This window comes from Capra hircus, chromosome 2, assembly GCF_001704415.2.
Source record: "Capra hircus breed San Clemente chromosome 2, ASM170441v1, whole genome shotgun sequence".
Taxonomy (NCBI): domain Eukaryota; kingdom Metazoa; phylum Chordata; class Mammalia; order Artiodactyla; family Bovidae; genus Capra; species Capra hircus.
In genome coordinates, this window is record NC_030809.1 from 46340576 (window position 1) to 46360942 (window position 20367).

Consider the following 20367-nt stretch of genomic DNA (forward strand, 5'->3'; position numbering starts at 1 on the left):
GGATGAGATAGTTGGATGGCATCACCGACTCAATGGACATGAGTTTGAGTAGGCTTTGGGAGTTGGTGTTGGACAGGGAGGCCTGGCGTGCTGCAGATCATGGGGTCACAAAGAGTCGGACACGGCTGAGTGACTGAACTGAACTGATTTAAAATATTCGCTAGCATTTAGATGTCCAAATATTATGTATTGCAAAGTGCCTTTATCTACTAAGTGGTATATAATTTGTTTAAATCACATGCATTGGAGAAGGAAATTCTTGCCTGGAGAATCCCAGGGACAGGGAGCCTGATGGGCTGCTGTCTATGGGGTTGCACAGAGTCAGACACGACTGAAACGACCTAGCAGCAGCAACAGCCATCTAAAATTGAGATTCAGTATTTCAGGGAAAAATATCAGTAACCTCAGATATGCAGATGACACCACCCTTATGGCAGAAAGCAAAGGAGAACTAAAGAGCCTCTTGATGAAAGTGAAAGAGGAGAGTGAAAAAGCTGGTTTAAAATTCATCATTCAGAAACTAAGATCATGGCATCCGGTCCCATCACTTCCTGGCAAATAGATGGGGGAACAGTGGAAACAATGACAGACTTTATTTTTTGGGGCTCCAAAATCACTGCAGATGGTGACTGCAGCCATGAAATTAAAAGATGCTTGCTCCTTGGAAGAAAAGCTATGACCAACCTAGACAACATATTGAAAAACAGAGACGTTACTTTGCCAACAAAGGTCCGTCTAGTCAAAGATAGTTTTTCCCATAGTCATGTATGTGTGTGAGAGTTGGACCATAAAGAAAGCTGGGTGCTGAAGAATTGATGCTTTTGAGCTATGGTGTTGAAAAGGACTCTTGAGAATTCTTTGGACAGCAAGGAGATCAAACCAGTAAATCTTAAAGGGAATCAGTCCTAAATATTCTTTGGAAGGTCTGATACTGAAGCTGAAGTTCCAATACTTTGGCCACCTGATGTGAAGAACTGATTCATTTGAAAAGACCCTGATGCTGGGAAAGATTGAAGGCAGGAGGAGAAGGGGATGACAGAGAATGAGATGGTTGGATGGCATCACCAACTCGATGGACATGAATTTGAGCAAGCTCTGGGAGTTGGTGATGGATAGGGAAGCCTGCTATGCTGCAGTCCGTAGGGTCGCAAAAAGTCAGACATGACTGAGTGACTGAACTGAACTGAAAGTTGAAATTTAGTTTATTTCCAACAATATCATTTCACATTCTTTTCTTCCAATTGAAACTTCTAAAAATGGAAGATTGTAAGAGTTGGTAAGAACAGAAAAAGAAACTGTAAACTAGTATATTAGTTAAAGGACTGATTATCTAAGAAGTTAAGTTAAGTACCGTGTGTTGAAAGAGATGTTGATATTATATGGGCATGAAGGACTTCCTGTAGTTACAGAATTGGTCAGTTCAGTGTGTAGTCTCTGTATAAATAGAGGTTGAGGTTTTGGTTGCACTGATTTCGAATAAGCAAAAATTAATATTGAGAACTTATTTTTAAAATACAAGTATATGTGCCTTAAAAAAATACAGCCAAAAGAATGGAAATAGCTAATGCACTTTATTTTCTTTTTAGCTCCTGGAGCCTGTCTGCCACCAGCTGTTTGAGCTCTATCGTAGCTCTGAAGTTCGACTTAAGAGGTTCACACTGCAGTTCTTGCCAGAACTGATGTGGGTGTATTTACGGCTTACAGTTAGCCGAGACAGACAGAGTAATGGTTGCATTGAAGCACTTCTGTTAGGAATTTACAATTTGGTAAGTGGAAAATAATAGTTGGAAAATGTCAAATATTTTTTGTTAAGTCCTCTGAAATAATACTTACAGAATAGTTAGAGGAAAAGAAATTTAAATGTCTGTTGAATAACTTATTTGAATTAATTAAATTGAGTACATAGGTGTTCAGTGTATGCTAGTGATGCATTTTATAAAGTAGATGAAACTTATAATTGATGAAATTATTAATGTATGGCTTATTTTTCTGATTTTTAAATTGACTAATATTTGTAATGCCTTGCATTAAAATTTTTTAATTTATTTTTAATAATCATTTGATAAAACATTATGTATCTGATACGGTATTGTTCATGAAATTGTTTTCTTTTAAGGAATTCTTAAGTACCTTAAACATTCTGGGTTGTTTTTTTCTCATGGTGTCCTGTTTAGAACATTGGTGTTGAAATTCCAGCCCTTCGAATTCTTGTATTCTGTGTATTCCCTGTCAACAAACACTCTGCATAATAAAACTGTTTGTAGATGAGAGGTACCTCAACTAAAGTACCTCACAAAACATTTGAGTCTACAAAAAATACTCTGCACCAGTGCCCATTTCTCTTAAGCATTATCTCTTTAAAAATCATTAAAGAACATTTCCATCACTGAAATGTGAAGGAAGAAGTCTGGCCTTTGAAGTCACTTGTATTTTGTTTAAAAATAGGCCCTGCCACTTACTGGCTGTTTTAAATCTAAACAAGTTACTTAATACCTTGATTTCAGTTGCCTCATCTGTAAAACAGAAATAAAACATTGATAGTAGTATTAAAAGCGATTTCATCTATCGTGTCTCTAGTGCTTAGCACAGGTGCTTAGTAAATGTTTATTGATGTTAGTTATCGTTTGTACTGTTTGGTATAATAAACTTCAGTGGTGGAACAAATAAAGCAAAAAATTTGGGGATGCCTGACAAGTTCTTGACAGTACTTGGTGGTGCTATGGTTTAATTATCTTTTGGTATCTTAAAAATAGTGTACTGTTTTAAAACACTCAATTATGTATCATAAATGTAACCTCGGGTTTCTGTCTTCTTTTAAATCCCTTAATATCTTTGTTCTCTCATCTCTGTGGTTCTCAATTTTTATTACCACCTTGGATTTCTTTCGTATATTCATTTCTCTTTTTTCTTCTTTTCTCACCCCAGCACTTCTCCCTTGCTTCAGTAGCCTAACACCTTCTCCACAGATATACATGGATAAAAATCAAAAGTATTTGACTTAATTTGAAATTTAGAGATAAAAATTAAAATTTTATCCCCTAACTTAAATCAGGCCCATTGATCTTAGCGGAGACTTTCTCTGAGACACTGGCTCAGATGTGGTAACTAGTTTGACTACAGAGTAGGTAAATGATTTCTCTAAGGATTTTTAAACCACTTTCCTGCCAAAATTAGAGGTATGGCCATTGTTCACAAGAAACTGATACTCTCCTGTGACATGTTAAACTCAGAAACTGGTTCTCAAGGAAAATTCTTTTGGGTTTGTGTTTTGGTAATGATAGTTGTTTTTTATTGTTTTTCTTCCTTTTATGCTGTACAACCACTCATCTCTGACCACCTTCCTTCTAGGTCTACTAAGGGTAGTCTGTCTCTGGGTTTTATGCCAGTCATGTATACTAATATGGTTTTAAAAAAAACATTAAAATAAGACAGTAGACAAAAGGATTGATGCAGGAGGGGCATTTCACCCCTCTAATTGCTGGTGTCTGTAGGCAGGTTTTTACTGATACCTGTAGAAGACTGGAGGTGCCAGAGACTGTAGAAATGAATGCTATGACTTTTTCAGTGAAAGATAAAATGCTTTTTAAAAATCACAGGGATGTTTCTGTTGTTCAGTAAAAACTAGTAAGTATGAACTTATGATTAATCACTTGGACTAGTACCATATAATTATGTAGCTTATTTCAGGTCATTAATTTATTATTGAATAATTTAATTGTAAGATTTTCTTTTAATAAGTGTAGATTTCTTGGCTAAGACCTTTAATTTCAATCTTTTATATGGGAATTCTATTTTTAGTTTTCTGAGGAACCTCGATACTATTTTCCACAGAGGCTTTACTAACTTACATTCCCACCAGCAGTGTAGGAGGATTCCATTCTCTCCATACCCTCTCCAGCACTTGTTATTTGTAGACTTTTTAATGATGGCCATTCTGACTGGTGTGAGGTAGTACCTCATTATAGTTTTGATTTGCGTTTCTCTAAAACTAATGATGTTGAGGCTTCCCTGATAGCTCAGTTGGTAAAGTCCACCTGCAATGCAAGAGACCCTGGTTTGATTCCTGGGTTGTGAAGATCTGCTGGAGAGGGAATAGGCTACCCACTTCAGTATTCTTCAGCTTCCCTTGTGGCTCAGCTGATAAAGAATCTGCCTGCAATGCAGGAGACCTGGGTTCAGTCCCTGGGTTGGGAAGCTCTCCTGGAGAAGGGAAAGGCTACCCACTCCACTGTTCTGGCCTGAAGAATTCCATGGACTGTATAGTCCATGGAGTTGCAAAGAGTCAGATACGACTGAGTGACTTGCACTTTCAGCATCTTTTCATGTGCCTACTGGCCCTCTGTATGTCTTCACTGGAGACATGTCTATTAAGGTCTTCCCTTTTTTCGATTGGGTTGTTTGTGTTTTTGTTCTTGAGTTATATGAGCTTTTGTATATTTTATTTGTAACATTTGCAAATATTTTCTCCTATTCTAAAAATGTGGAACACTTCACAAATTTGCATGTCATCCTAGTTAGGGCTATGCTAATCGTCTCTGTTATCTTTCCATTAATCTTTTAAACTCAGCTAGTTTCTACTAAGAGATATGATAACTTGTAATCTCCCTGGCTGTCCTACCAATTTATATATATATGTGCCTATTTCATGTCTTTGTTGTCATGGTATTTTTGATTAATTGTGTTATATCTCTCAATGTCTCCCAAAGGACGTCAACTACCAAAGTGTACAAATTTGCTAATTGGTTAAAGATACACAAGGGTAATAATATTTTTATTACCATTTCTAAAAGTCTTCCTCAATCGCCAATTATGTATTTGTTAAATTAAGAAAGCAATTATTATTTCTTTTAATAGAGTTGTGTGACTATTTCATTATCTCTGAATTTTCTTTTTTTTACCATAGGAAATTGCTGATAAAGATGGAAACAATAAAGTTCTGTCTTTTACCATCCCTTCCTTATCCAAGCCGTCAATATACCATGAGGTAAGTAAGATTGGAAAGGTAAAATCTTTAGAAGTTATCAGTATATTGAGCAAAAGTCAGTTTCATACTAGAGATAAATTATTCCTAACACATCTTTAGCAGATTTGTTTCTTTAAATGTAGATGTTTGTTATTAGTGATATAAAGCTGAGCTGTTGTCAAGAGAGAGAGAAATTACTTATTGGAAAATTTTCCTCTAGTTCTGGTTTATTTCTTTTTTATTCTTCTACCAATATCATCACTGGTCTTTTTTATTATATGAATTTTTAGAAATATTCCTTTAAATTTTTTAAGTCGTCCATATTAATTAGAAATGATCTATGTTAGATTGATTTATTTTTTATTATTTTTTAGGAAAATAACTACTTAGAAGAATATTAACACAGTAAGAATATTAACACAGTACATTTAAAGTACTCTGATTGATGCATTCTAGATATTCATTAACCTTATACTTCTGATTTTTCCAGTATTTATTTGGTTGAAGATTGTGAGAACAATGATAATTATGTAGATAGATGGCTCCTATTGACCTGAACTCCTGCCTGCTCTCTTTAAGGATATATGTTATGAATCAAGCTTCTCGTCTGTTGGGCCTTTAGTGCATAAAGTTGTGAGGAAAGCATTTAAATTAACTAATTCACTAGTAGTCTAAAAATTAGATTCAGTTTTCTTAACAGCAAGCAGTATCCAGTTGCTTCATAGCTCAGTGCAGCTATTTATTTTTTAATTAATTCCCCTGGGACTTTGTCTTTTGTTGGAAATAGAATGCCTCTTACTTAACCAAGGCTGATTTTAGCATAGAACATTTCTAAATATTAGATTTTAACTCTTCTGTGTATCAAGTTATAAAATGGAAGGTAGTGAGATATTTACAAATTGATGGTTCTAACTTTAGAAACATGAAATCAATTATATCACTATTAAAGAGACTTTTGATCGTAGTATTTATTCTTGTTTGTATTATGCAATTATAACTCCCTACACCTTGCTTTCTTAATGTAAGATTAATGAGAGTACCAGCCTCTGTGAAGTTAGACAAACCTGCAGGTTTGAATGTATAGTCCCCAAGAGTGCTCTGAGTTCTGGAAACAAACAAATTAAAGTTGTTGCATTTGTAATCTTTATTCTTTAAAGCAATTTTTCTTATTCTGTGTCCTAAATATAGATTCATTCCATAATATTTCAAAAACCAAAGTGGTGTATTTTTAGTTTTATATATTGTATATATGTTTTAAAAGGAGCTATAGAACATATATAATTGAAAAATTGAAGAGATTTTGAAAGAGAAGAAGAAATGGTCTGAAATTACCTTTTGTTGAAGCAGAACTAAATGTTCTCAAGTTACAGATTTTTATTTTATTTTAAAGACACAGTCTCATACTTTAGCTTGTTTTTATAGCCCTCCACGATTGGATCCATGGCCTTGACAGAAGGGGCATTATGTCAGCATGATCTCATCAGGGTTGTTTACAGCGATCTTCATCCTCAGAGGGAAACATTCACCGCACAAAACCGGTAATAATCAAAACTGTAGATGTTAAAATTGTTAATTTACACTTAATAGTTAGCTATAATTACTTTGGTTCACGTTTGGTACGGGAAGAGACATGTTGTTTTCCAGAACTGTGTACCATTTTGCAGTCCCACCAGCAATGTATGATAGTTCCAGTTTCTCAACATCTTTACCTACTCTTTTTTTTTCCATCTTTTTGATTATATCTATCTTAGTGGGTATGGAAAATGGTATATCATTGTGCTGTTGTTTTTGCTATATGTTTTACCTTTTTGTACAGTCAGCTATGTTAGAAATACACACTTTTTTTTTCCAAGTTAAACATGCATTAGTTCTAGAGTTTATTACGAAAAACTGCAGTCTCTGGCTCCCCATCCCTTCCACTTCTTCCCTAGATGTAACAACTTTTAACCAGTGGTTCTCAACCAGGGCACTTCTGCCCCTTCAGTGAACATTTGTCAGTGTCTGGAGACTTGTTTGATTGTCACAACTGAGTGGGAGGGAAGACTGCTACAAGCATCTCAAGTGTAGAAGTCAGGGATGCTGTTCAGCATCCTGCCACGCCTGGACTGGCCCCCGACAACAGTCACTTATCTAGGCCAAAATGTCGATAGTGCTGAGGTTGAAAAATCTTGCTGTTAATATTTACCATCTTCGTAGTAATTTACTGCTTTAAAATTTTTCACTTTGGGGCATTATCTAATAACTTATCTCTATGAAAGATAAAAACTTAGGTTGTTAGCTCTCTTCGTCCTTTTTTCTCAGTATAGTTGTCTTGTAATTCTGGAGAATTCATTATTTAAATTTCTCATTATTATGAATGATTTTTTTTTTTTTGGCCATGCTATACAGCATGCAGAATCTTAGTTCCCCAACCAGGGATTGAACCCATGCCCCCTGCATTGGGACTGTGGATTCTTAAACCACTGGACCACCAGGGAAACCCCTTGAATGAACATTTCTCATCAGAACTATTCAGAGCTGAGCTTTGTGACTGGTTACTTTTCCTTTCCTGTATATCTTTTTGTTTTCCTTGAAGTTCATCTTTGACCTTTTGTTTTCTTTGTTTACTATGTGCTTTGTAATTTAGCCCTGTAAATTTTCTATCCGTTTTCTACGTAGCCTTCCAAAACTTTGTTTATACCAGTTATTTTCTCAATTTTATCTTCCTGAAAAAGGAGCTCCCAGAGCCTTTTTTTACTTACTGCAGTCTGAACTGTGTTTCCCTCTTTGCCTGGTGTATACTTGTTATCTTGGTATTTCCCCTCACTATTACCCTGGGAATTCCCTTTTTCTTTTTCCTGTGTGGATGGATCCACTGTTTCTTGCACCCTAGATCCTCATTCTTTGTTTCTAGTATTCTGAAATTCCATGTGATATTTCTTGGTGTGGGTTTATTTCCTATTTGTACTGAGCAGTATATGGGCCTTTTTGATTTGGAAACTCATGTCCTTCAGACTGGGAACTTTGCTTAATTATTTTTTGTTAATTAGTTTAGCCTTTCCATCTTCTCTAATGTTTTATTATTTGTCCTTTATTTATTTGGTCTTTTATTATCTTTCTTGTGGAGCTTTTATTATTTGGAGCTCCTGTTGTGGCACTCTTTCCTCTTCCATTTGCCATATCTTTTTCCTTTGGCTTCACTTTCTATGATATTTCCTCAACTTCATTCACCAGTTCTGTTCCTGAGTTTTTAATTTCTGTCATCATATTTTGTATATCTGGAAGAGAATTTGATCACCCTAAGAGGAAAGACTTAAAGATACGGACAAAATACATCATATTTTGTATATTCTGAATGGTCTTCTAAAATAGTTCCTATTTGGATTTTTGTTGTTTTTTTTATTTTTGAAACAGCATCTCTTTTTTTAGAATATTAATGATAATTTGCTTTATTTAAAGTTTTTTTTCTCTTTTATGTTTATTGTGTCCTCCAAATTGTGTTCCCCCACCCCCATTTCTTTATTTTGACCTCATTTTCCTATTAATAAAGTTCATCAGATGTCTATAATCCATTTTTCCCTACTTATGTTTAAGAGCTGGGAATTTTAAAAAATGAGAAGCTATGACCATGTTGGTAGGGGCTGATTGAGTATGAACTTCCCAACTTCTCACTGGGCCACTCATTTGGGGAACTTCCTAGGTCCATATCTTTAAGTCTTTACTCTTAGGGTGGCCAAATTCTCTAAAGAAAACTCTTCTAGTTTCTTAATCAGAGGGCTGCTAGCATTCTGATGGCCAAGTGGGGAAGGAAAACTTGAGGTGTCAGTATCCAGTAAGACCTATTTTACTTAAGTTTTCTATTTTCAGTATCTTCCCATCCTCCCCACTCTAACCCAAATCACACTTGTGCTTGGTGGTTCCCTGGTAGAAGTTTCTCTTTTATCCTTTCAGAAAATAAGTCTTCAATTTCAGAAAATAAATCTTCAATGAACCTCGCAGCATAGAGAAGGAGAAAGGATCTGAAGATGTGAACTGCTTCTGTGTCATACTTTGAACTCAATTTTTAACTTTTCATTTTGAAATAATTTCTGACTTGAAAAAATATTTCAGAAGTAGCGCAAAGACTTTCAATATACTCTTCACCACCTATGGCAAGCTTTTTAGAAGTATTGTGTTCCTGGGTCCTGCCCTCAGAGATTCTAATTGGGTCAGTCTGTGTTGAGACACAGGAATATATTATTCCAAAATGTCCTTAAATAACTATAATGTGCATTCAGGTTTAGGAGCCACTTTCTTAGTGATTGTACAGATTAAGAAAGCATTCATTTATTCATTCAATAAAAATTAATTGAGCAATAATAATGTATTAAACACCGTGTCTGACACTAGAGTTAGAGATGAGTAAATTAGGGTCTCTGTCCTAAAGTTGCTTATTACTGAATGGATAAAACAGAGGTAGAGACAGAGAACTGATTTAGTGAGATAAATACTGTATTAGAGCTATACAGATGAAGAATTTTTGTTTGTTTTAGTTGGGAGAATTAAGAATGTCTTTATGTCTGAAATTAAAATTTGAGCCAGGATTTGAAACCTTAGTAGGAGTTTTCCAAGTGAAAAGTGTTGTAGTAAGAAAGGGTAATATCAGTTAAAAAAAAAAAAAAGGCAAGGTATTATGAAAGATTATGGCGTTATTCATGGAATGATATAAGAAAACTGTTATCATATGGTGTATGTGGTACACAGTGGAGGGAAATAAGGTTGGAGAGGTAGGTTGAGGGTGGATTTTTAAAGGACTTTTTATGCCTTGATGAGTTTGGTCTTTATGATGCAGTCAGTAGTAACAGTAGATTAGTGCAGATAGGGGAATCATCTATTCAAGCATGATGGGGGATTTTTGAGGAAGAAAATATAGATGGCAGCAAGTGGTATGACCTTTAATAAGGCAAATGGATATAGGGAAATTATTGAGGATATTATCTGATTGAGAAATAATGAAAATCAGTATTAAGGCATTGTTGTTATAACCATCCAACAAAGAAATCATTTACTACAGTCTATAAGTATAAATACTTATTTGTGATCTTTTTCTCCTTGTTTTTGTTTTTTCTAGGTTTGAAGTCCTGAGTTTTCTCATGTTATGTTATAATTCTGCTATTGTGTATATGCCTGCTTCATCTTACCAGTCTCTTTGCCGAATGGGCTCCAGGTAAGCAGAATACTTATCATTCTTTCATACATTTTTATTGAGCATATTCTCGCTGGTAGGCACTGTTCTAACCCCTGGTGATAACAGCAGTAAACAAAACTCAGGAAACTTATCTTCCTATAGGAATTTTCTGTCATTCCTCATATATCATGATTTCTTGAAAGTATTTCAGTGTTAAAGAAGTATTTTGTAGCTCAACATCAAGCTAAGCCAAGATGATTTAGGTTCAAGGTGGTTTATTGGTATACTTGATCACTGCCTGGATGCCAGTTTTTATAAATCACTCTGAATGTTTTGAATAAATAGTCTTCTGTATAGAGAAAGTAAAGAAATGTGAACTTTTTCCTTACTGTACCTCACAAATAACTCTCTTCTTTGGATAAGATTAGCAATAGCATCAATTATGTGTATGTCTCATTTATATTTATATATTCTAATCTTTACCAAACCAGAATTTCTAATAATTTGAACAGACCTGAGCTAAAATTTTTATTTCCACTATTGAAAAAAAAATTGATATAAATAGGTTTGGAGACAGAGGAGGGGAATCTTAAATACAGAAGGAACACTCAATTTATCCTGCCCAGTTGATTTTTATTTGAGGAAGCGCGAATAAAAAGGGTGAGCCTTCTCTACCCCCTGAAGGTTAAATGCTATGTTAGTTTTTCTATTGCCTCATAACAAATTGCCATGAATTTAGTTGCTGAAAATAGCATACCTTTATTCAGTTTTCCGTGGGTCAGAAATCTAAGTGTCACTTAGCTGGGCCTTCTGCTTAGGGTATTACAAGCTGCAGTTAAGATGTCTGCTGGAGTTGCCATCTTAGCTGAGGTTCATTTGAGGAATTATACACTTATCTTGGCAGAATTCAGTTCCTATAGTTGTAGGACTAAGGGCTTGAATTTCATATGGACTGTCTGCTGAAGGCCAGCGTCAGTTCCTTGCCATGTGAGCCTCCCAACTTAGGCAGCCTACAGCATGGCAGCTCACTTCTTAAAGCAGAGGAACAAGAGATGATACACTACAGTCTTAGGTTATATAATCACATAATCATGTACATGTATGCATGAAAATCATATCACCTTTGCCATGTTACAAGCAAATCACAGGTTCCACCCATGCTCAGGAGGAGGGGATGACACAAGGGTGTGAATACCAGGAAGGTATCATGAGGATCAGCCCCATGTGCCCCACCCCCAACCACTACTACAAATGCTTTGCACAGGTTCATACTGGTGTATTACTGAAAAGAAACTGTGGTCCTATTTATAACAAAACTCACTTTTGCTAATTGGAGGTAGGCCAGTCTAAATTAGCTGTTAATTTGATTTATAGATTTGTAGATTATTTTAAAGTGCTATTATTTCCACTTGTGTATAATAACAAGATTAATGACTAACAAAATTCTTGTCTCTAATCTACATGTTTGTTTTTTTAAAACTTTTAATTTTGTATTGGGGTATAGCTGATTAACAATGTGATAGTTTTAGGTGAACAGTGAAGGAACTCAGCCATACATATACATGTGTCTATTCTAACCTAAATGTTGTTATCAAGAGAGTATATTGTTTAAGCACTTACTGCGTATCTACAGATAAATTTATTTATAGATGACTATTTTTGGCTCAATTAAACAAATTCGCTATATCTCTAATTGGTAACATTTACATGGCATCTTACAGAGTTCCTTAATAACAAATGATGATAGCATTTAGTAGTCTTCAAACTTTTACTCACATATCCCTTAATGAATTTTGAAAAACTTTATAGCCTTTATACACTTTTAAGTTAACATTTAAATTTTTTATTCTTTTTCAAATAGTTGTAAATTATATGATTTCCAGCATGTAAATATTAATATAATAAAACAAATAATTGTTAATTATTTTAAATGTATATAATGTAAATACACAGTGATCTAATTGATACCATCATCTATATATGAAATAAATGAAAAATAGTCTTTCCTTAATAGTCTTTCTCCTTAAAATTGAATATGTATTGAACGTTATCCACATAAATTTTATCCTAATATAGTGCTGTTATACTTAAAGGTCTTTTATTGTTCAACTAATTATAAACCTCTGCCACAAAGAAAATATGTAAATTAAAAATATAAAAATATTTCCAGAGACCAAAACGCACTAAACATTAAAAAATTTCTTCTGAACTCACCATTGCAGTTATTCTAATAAATTAATTTATTAAAATAGTAGAGGTATGTAACATCTCTGCTAATTATTAAACATAACTTTTCTGGAAGCATATTTTAATGAGATGGAAAATAGAGGATAGTTTATGACACTTTAAATTTTTTGAGAGTTCTGTATCATCCACTAATCCATCCTGATAAAATCTGGGATGTGTGAAAGTTATGCATTTCTTTTGTGAAGAGGGAGAAGGAAGATTATGAGAGAGATACCTATTTGAGAAAAGTTGTTGCTTTGAGGTCTTGCCTGGTGGCTCAGATAGTAAATAATCTGCCTATAATTCAGGAGACCCAGGTTTAATCCCTTGTTTGGGAAAATCCCCTGGTGAAGAGAATGGCTACCCACTCAAGTATTCTTGCCTGGAGAATTCCATGAACAGAGGAGCCTGGTGGGCTATAGTCCGTGGGGTCACAAAGAGTTGGACACGACTGAGGAGCTTTCACTTTTTCATTGCTTTTATTGCTATAGTCCACTAGAATGTGTGTTTTGTGAGAGCATAGATTTTTTTTTAATCTTTTTACCTATACTGTATGCATAGGCCCATGATAGTGACTAACACATAACAAGTACTTAAAAAATATTTCAGTAAGTGTTGAATATGTGAACTTATAAACACAAAAATATTTTATTTAATGACTCAGCAAATCACACTTAAGTAATGTATTTTCCTAGGGTTTGTGTCAGTGGGTTTCCACGGCAACACGAAAAACAGTGGAAAGAACTCTGTGGTCGAATAGTGTTGGATCCCGAATTTATGGTGCAGCTTCTCACAGGAGTTTATTATGCCATGTAAGTAGGTGTACTGTGAAATTGTGTGGATTCTTCCTAGTCTTTGAAAACTTAATATTTCCCTTTTTCCTTATTAGTTTCACAATACTGAATATTTTGTTCCATGATGGACCCATTATCTTATTTTTCTAATATGAATTTGTTTTAGTAGTTTTAAATCAATTATACTTTTTATATCTGCTCTCTCAACAACTTTCTTTTTTTAAAAATTTATTTAATTGGAGGCTAATTATAATATTGTATTGGTTTTATTGTATTGGTTTTGCCATACATCAACATGAATCCATCACGAGTGTACACGTGTTCCTAATCCTGAACCCCGCTCCTACTTCCCTCCCTGTAACCATCCCTCTGGGTCATCCCAGTGCACCAGCCCCAAGCATCCTGTATCCTGCATCAAACCTGGACTGGTGCTTGTTTCTTATATGATATTATACATGTGTCAATGCCATTCTCCCAAATCATCCCACCCTCTCCCTCTCCCACAGAGTCCAAAAGACTGTTCTGTACATCTGTGTCTCTTTTGTTGTCTCGCATACAGGGTTATCGTTACCATCTTTCTAAATTCCATATATATGCATTAGTATATTGTATTGGTGTTTTTCTTTCTGGCTTACTTCACTCTGTATAATAGGCTCCAGTTTCATCCACCTCATTAGAATGGATTCAAATGTATTCTTTTTAATGGCTGAGTAATACTCCATGGTGTACATGTACCACAGCTTTCTTATCCATTCATCTGCTGATGGACATCTAGGTCGCTTCCATGTCCTGGCTGTTATAAACAGTGCTGCGATGAACATTGGGGTACACGTGTCTCTTTCAATTCTGGTTTCCTCAGTGTGTATGCCCGGCAGTGGGATTGCTGGGTCATAAAGGCAGTTCTATTTCCAGTTTTTTAAGGAATCTCCACACTGTTCTCCATAGTGGCTGTACTAGTTTGCATTCCCACCAACAGTGTAAGAGGGTTCCCTTTTCTCCACACCCTCTCCAGCATTTATTGCTTGTAGACTTTTTGAACAACTTTCTAATATTCAGTGCTATATTGTTAACTATAGTTAGCATGGTGTACATCATATACCCAGGATTTTATCTTATAACTAGAAGTTTGTGCCTTTTGAACCAACCCTTTTGTACCCTTTTTGCCTGCCTCTGGCAACCACCAATCTTTATGTATCTATGAGTTCAGTTATTCTTTTTTTGTTTTGGTTTGTTTTAGATTCCACATGTACATGAGATTATACAGCATTTGTCTTTGTCTGACTTATTTCACTTAGCATGATGCCCTCAAGATCCATCCATGTTGTCACAAATGGCAGGGTTTCCTTTTTTTTTTTTTTTGGATCACGTAGCATGCAGGAGTTCCCCAACCAGGGATCAAATCCAAGCCCCCTGCATTGAAAGTGTGGAGTCTTAAGTCCTAGGATTTCTTCCTTCTTTTAAATGAATAACATTCTATTGTGTGTATGTAATTGTATATATAATATGTATGTGTATAATAAGTATGTATACACTTATATGTACACACACACCTTATCTGTGTGTTTGTCTAACACATATTTGTTGTTCAGGTGCTCAGTCATGTCCGACTCTTTGCAACTCCATGAACTGCAGCACGTCAGGCTTCTCTGTTGATAGCTATCTCCCTGAGTTTGCTCAAACTCATGTCCATTGAGTCAGTGATGCCATCCAACCATCTCATTCTCTGTCACCCCCTTCTACTCTTGTCAATTTTTCCCAGCATCAGGGTCTTTGCCAGTGAGTCAGCTCTTTGCATCAGATGGCCAGAGTATTGGAGCTTCAGCTTCATAATCAGTCCTTCCAATAAATATTCAGGGTTGATTTCCTTTAGGATTGACTGGTTCTATCTTCTTGCTGTCCAAGGGACTCTGAAGAGTTGTCTCTGGCACCACAGTTCAAAATGTCAATTCTTCAGTGTTCAGTTTTCTTTATGGTCCAACTCTCACATCCATACATGACTGTTGGAAAAACCATAACTTTGACTATACAGACCTTTGTTAGCAAAGTGATGTCTCTGCTTTTTAATACACTGTCGAGATTTGTCATAGCTACTCTTCCAAGGAGCAAAGCGGCTTCTAATTTTTTGGCTGCAGTCATCATCCACAGTGATTTTGGAGCCCAAGAAAATGAAATCTGACATTGTTTCCACATTGTCCCTATCTATTTGCCATGAAGTGATAGGACCGGATACCATGATCTTAGTTTTTTTAATGTTGAATTGTAAGCCAGCCTTTTCACTCTCTTCTTTCACCTTCATCAAAAGGCACTTAGTTCCTCGTCACTTTCTGCCATTAAAGTGGTATCATCTGCATATCTGAGGTTGTTGATATTTCTTCTGGCAATCCTTATACATACTTACATATACATATATGCCGTATTTTTTTTATCCTTTTATCTGTTAATTTACAATTAGATTATTTCCATGTCTTGGCTGTTGTACATAATGTTCCAGTGAACACGGGGATACAAGATATCTTTTTGAGATAGTGATTAAGTTTCCTTCCAATGCATAATAGAAGTGGAATTGCTGGATCATATGGTAGTTCTATTTTTAATATTTTTAGGAGTCTCCATTTTGTTTTCCATAGTTGTTCCACTAATTTACATTTCTACCAGTAATGTACAGGGTTCCCTTTTCTGCACATCCTTGTCAACATTTGTTATTTCTTGTCTTTTTGATACCATTCTCACAGATGTGAGATGATACTAATTTGCATTTCCCTAGTGATTAGTGACGTAGAGCCCTTTTTTATGTACCTGTTGGCCATTTGTGTGTCTTCTTTGGGAAAAAGTCTGTTCAATTATCTGCCTATTTTTAATTGGATTACTTGTTTTTTTGTATTGACCTGTATGAGTTGTTTATATATTTTTTGTATTAACTCTTTGTCATATATAAATGATTTGCAGATATTTTCTCCTGTTCCAAAAGTGCCTTTTCATTTTGTTGATGGTTTTCCTTGCTGTGCAGAAGCTTTTAGTTCAGTGTGGTCCCGCTTGTTTATTTTTGCCTTTGTTGCCTCTGCTTTTGATGTCAAATCCAAAAAATAATTGATGGGACCAATGTCCAGCATTCATCTTACAAGCAATAAGGGGCTTATTGCTTTTGTTTTCTTTTAGGAGTTTTGTGTTTTCAGATCTTACATGGAAGTCTTTAATCCATTTTTAGTTGACATGTGATAAGAGAGTTGTCCAGTTTCCCTCTTTTTGCATGTGGCTGTCTAGTTATCCCAGCACCATTTATTGAAAACACTATCCTTTTACCTTTTTTATATTCTCATATTTAAATTAATTGATCATATACATTTATGTTTATTTCTCAGCTCTCCATTCTGTTCCTTTGATCTATATGTGTTTTTATGTCAGTACCATACTGTTTTGATTACTAAAAGCGTTTTGATACAGTTTGCAGTTAGTAAGTATCATGTCTCCAGGTTTGTTGTTCTTTCTCAAGATTGCTTTGGCTATCCATTGTCCTTCTTGGTTCCATATAAATTCTAAATTCCATATAAATTGTTCTGTTTCTATGAAGAATGTCACTGAACTTTGATAGGCATTATATTGAATTTGTAGATTTCTTTTGGTAGTGTGGACATTTTAACAATTTAAATTCTTTCAGTCCTTGAGCATGGAATATCCTTCTGTTTATTTGTGTGTTCTTTAGTTTCTTTCATTGAAGTCTTATATGAAAACCATAAGTGTGCTGTGTTCAGGTCTTTCACCTCCTTTATTCCCAGGTATTTTTTATGCAGTTGTTAATGGAATGGTTTTCTTAATTTCTCTTTCTGATAGTTTGTTACTAGTTAGCTTCCCTGATAGTTGGTAAAGAATCAATTGGTAAAGAATCCACTTGCAATGCAGGAGACCCTGGTTCAATTCCTAGGTTGGAACGATCCACTGGAGAAGGGATAGGCTATCCACTCTAGTATTCTGGCCTGGAGAATTCCATGGACTGTATAGTCCATGGGGTTGCAAAGAGTCGAACGCGATTGAGCAACTTGACTTGACTTAGTGGGATGGTTTTCTTAATTTCCCTTTCTGATAGTTTGTTGTTAGTGCATAGAAATGCAGTAGATTTTTGTATATTGTTTTTATACCTACAACTTTACTAAATTTGTTTATTCTAACAGTTTTTTTGGTGTATTCTTTAAAGTTTTCTATGGTTAACTCTGAACAATGAGTGGGTTTGGGTGCCAGTTGCAGAGTTGAAAATCTGAGTATAACTTTACAGTCAGCCCTCCATATCCATGGCTTCAATCAACCACAGATTGTGAATTACAGTAGTTGGTTCTTATTGAAAAGAATTCGCATATAAGTGATCTTATGCAGTTCAAATTCATGTTGTTCACAGGTAAACTGTCTATATATTATGTCTTCTGCAAACAGAGACAATTTTACTTCTTTTATTTTTTATTTGCTTGAACTTCAGCACTGTGTTGGATAAAAGTGGCAAGAGTGGGCATCCCTATCTTATTCTTGATATTAGAGAGATCTTGTTCTTGATCATTTGTCACTGTTGAGTAGCTGTTGACTATGAGCTGGTCATATGCAGTCTTTATTACACTGTAGTACATCTACTCTGTACCCACTTTTTTGAGAATTGTTTTTTTATCATGAATGGGTTTTTTATTTTGTCAAGTGCTTCTTCTACATCTGCTATTATGATGAAGGACTTATCTTTCATTTTGTTAATATGGTGTATCACTGTTGATTAAATTATAGATGTTGAACCATCCTTGCATCCCAAGATAAATCCCACTTGATCATGATATGTGATCAGTTGTTGAATATAGATTGCTAATATTTTGCTGTGGATTTTTGCATTTATGCTATGTTTCTCAGGGGTATATTGGCTTGTAATTTTCATTTCTTATAGTGTCCTTGTTTGTTTTTTGTATGAGGGGGATGCTGACCTCGTGATATGACTATGGAAGTGTTCACTCTTGGAAGAATTTAAGGATTGATATTATTTCTTTAAATGTTTGGTAGAATTCACTCATGAAGCCATCTGGTCCTTATTGGGACCATCTTTTACTTATTGGGAAGTTTTTGATTAACTGATTCAATTTCCTGTGGGTACAGTGATGGGTGTGTTCAGATTTTTATTTCTTCATGATTCAGTCTTGGTAGATTGTATGTTTCTAGGAATTCATCCATTTTCTGGATTGTCCAGTTTGTTGACATAAAATTATTCATAGCCCTTTCAGTACTTATAAAATATAACTAGTCATTAAACTGAAGTCTAAATACTGTCACATAGTTCATAACCCAGATTTTCATGAATTCAAATAGATAACCCAAAATATCAACACATGATAAAATCCAATTATTTTGAAGAGATATCTGTGAAATATTTTAAATGTTAATATTTAAATTTTTCTTTTTGTTCTTGTAGCCAAAATTGGGATAGTTTAGAAATGCATGATGCAAATATTAATGTAAAAATCTTGTTACAGAACCAGAATAATAGGACTTGGAGCAATAAAAAAGATTGTTATTGAAAATGAGAGATATTTGCTAGAGACTGTAATCTTGTTCTCCATAGGTATAATGGACAATGGGACCTTGGCCAGGAAGTCCTTGATGATATCATCTATAGAGCTCAACTAGAACTCTTTTCTCAACCACTATTGGTAAGTTATTATATTTACTTTTTGTTAAACTTTCCTGTGCCTAAAAAGGATGCTGCTGCTGCTGCTAAGTCACTTCAGTCGTGTCCGACTCTGTGCGACCCCCATAGACGGCAGCCCACCAGGCTCCCCCGTCCCTGGGATTCTCCAGGCAAGAACACTGGAGTGGGTTGCCATTTCCTTCTCCAGTGCATGAAAGTGAAAAGTGAAAGTGAAGTCGCTGAATCATGTCCGACTCTTAGCAACCCCATGGACTGTAGCACACCAGGCTCCTCCGTCCATGGATTTTCCAGGCGAGATTACTGGAGTAGGGTGCCATTGCCTTTTCTGAAAAAGGGTACTGCTGGTATAAAATTCAGTATGTAATGTATGAGGCAGTACTAATCATTGAGGGGGAAAACAGGTTTATTCCATACCAACAGTTGAAAAGGAAATAAAATTGTTTTATCCTCTTATTTTACAACATAGCAAAATAAAGTTCAAATAAATTAAAAGAATTAAGTGTCTTGAAATCCTTTTAAGAAAAGAAAGAAGAAAGGCAATAAATATTTGCTCAAATTTCTGGAGAAGGAAAGGCTATCGATATTTAAGTGACTGAACACATCACCAAAAAAGGTTGATTTTTTTTTTTTAACTACATAAACATCTAAATTTTAAACCATCAGTTTTTTGTTTTGTTTTGGAGGGGGAAAGGGGGCATTCTTTCATTTTTTGGCCATGCAGTATGGCATGTGGGATCTTATTTCCTTGACCAGGTATCAAATCTGTACCCTCTGCTGTGGAAGCACAAAGTCTTAACCACTGGACCTATAGGGAAGTCCATAACCCATCGGTTTTTTAAAACCAAAATTAATATGAGCTAGTTATCAACAGGCATGACAAAAAAAGCAAGTTAATATTTAGTTTTACATAAAAATTTCATACTCTTCCACAAAATAACTGTATCTCCAAAAGGTAGATGATCAATCAAAACTAAATTTGAACGTCCAGTAGTAGGGTGAGGAAGGCATTTTCTGTGTTACCAGTAATAGTATGACATAACTCTGCACATCCTTTTGGTAACGTATATTTGTTTTCTTTGAGCTACTATCCCATCTTTACCAACATTTCCCAAGAAATTACTTAAAAAATTTTTTTAATGTATTGTGAACACTAGATCAAGGTTTGTTTTAAATGCAAAGGAATCTGAACTCTAAACATTATTTTACAGCAGAGAATCATTAAGTTATTTACTTGATGAAATTATTTATTTGAAAATTAACATTAAGGAAACATGCTAGCTGTGTTAATGGTAAAGTAGTATATAGCTATTTTTTTTTAATCTAGACAAGACAAAGGAAACATAACAAATGTTAATAGTTGTCTAGGTGATTCAGCTGTTTATAGTTTTTATTTCTTTGCAATTTTCTGTATTTTCTAAACTTTTTCTAGTATTTTTAGAGTTGTATTTTTTAAATTATGTATTTTTACTTGCAGCAATTTAAGAGTATAATTTTTGAGTCATTTTTTCATGTCTTTTTTATAGTTTAAGCTAAATATAAATTTATTAAAGTGACATTTATATTCTTTCAT

At 34.8% G+C, this 20367-nt stretch overlaps 1 protein-coding gene across 5 annotated transcripts in view; it reads left to right on the forward strand.

The window, feature by feature from the left end:
* FAM126B (family with sequence similarity 126 member B) overlaps window positions 1-20367 on the forward strand; it is a 69609-nt gene that overhangs the window by 35286 nt on the left and 13956 nt on the right. For all 5 annotated transcript variants that reach the window (XM_018060973.1, XM_005676358.3, XM_018060965.1 and 2 more), the window contains 6 exons: window positions 1587-1766; window positions 4904-4984; window positions 6386-6501; window positions 10053-10148; window positions 13031-13147; window positions 18711-18798. In XM_018060973.1, coding sequence (XP_017916462.1) covers window positions 1680-1766; window positions 4904-4984; window positions 6386-6501; window positions 10053-10148; window positions 13031-13147; window positions 18711-18798 — 585 coding nt within the window. In that variant the 5' untranslated portion in view covers window positions 1587-1679. The remainder of the gene's footprint in view (window positions 1-1586; window positions 1767-4903; window positions 4985-6385; window positions 6502-10052; window positions 10149-13030; window positions 13148-18710; window positions 18799-20367) is intronic.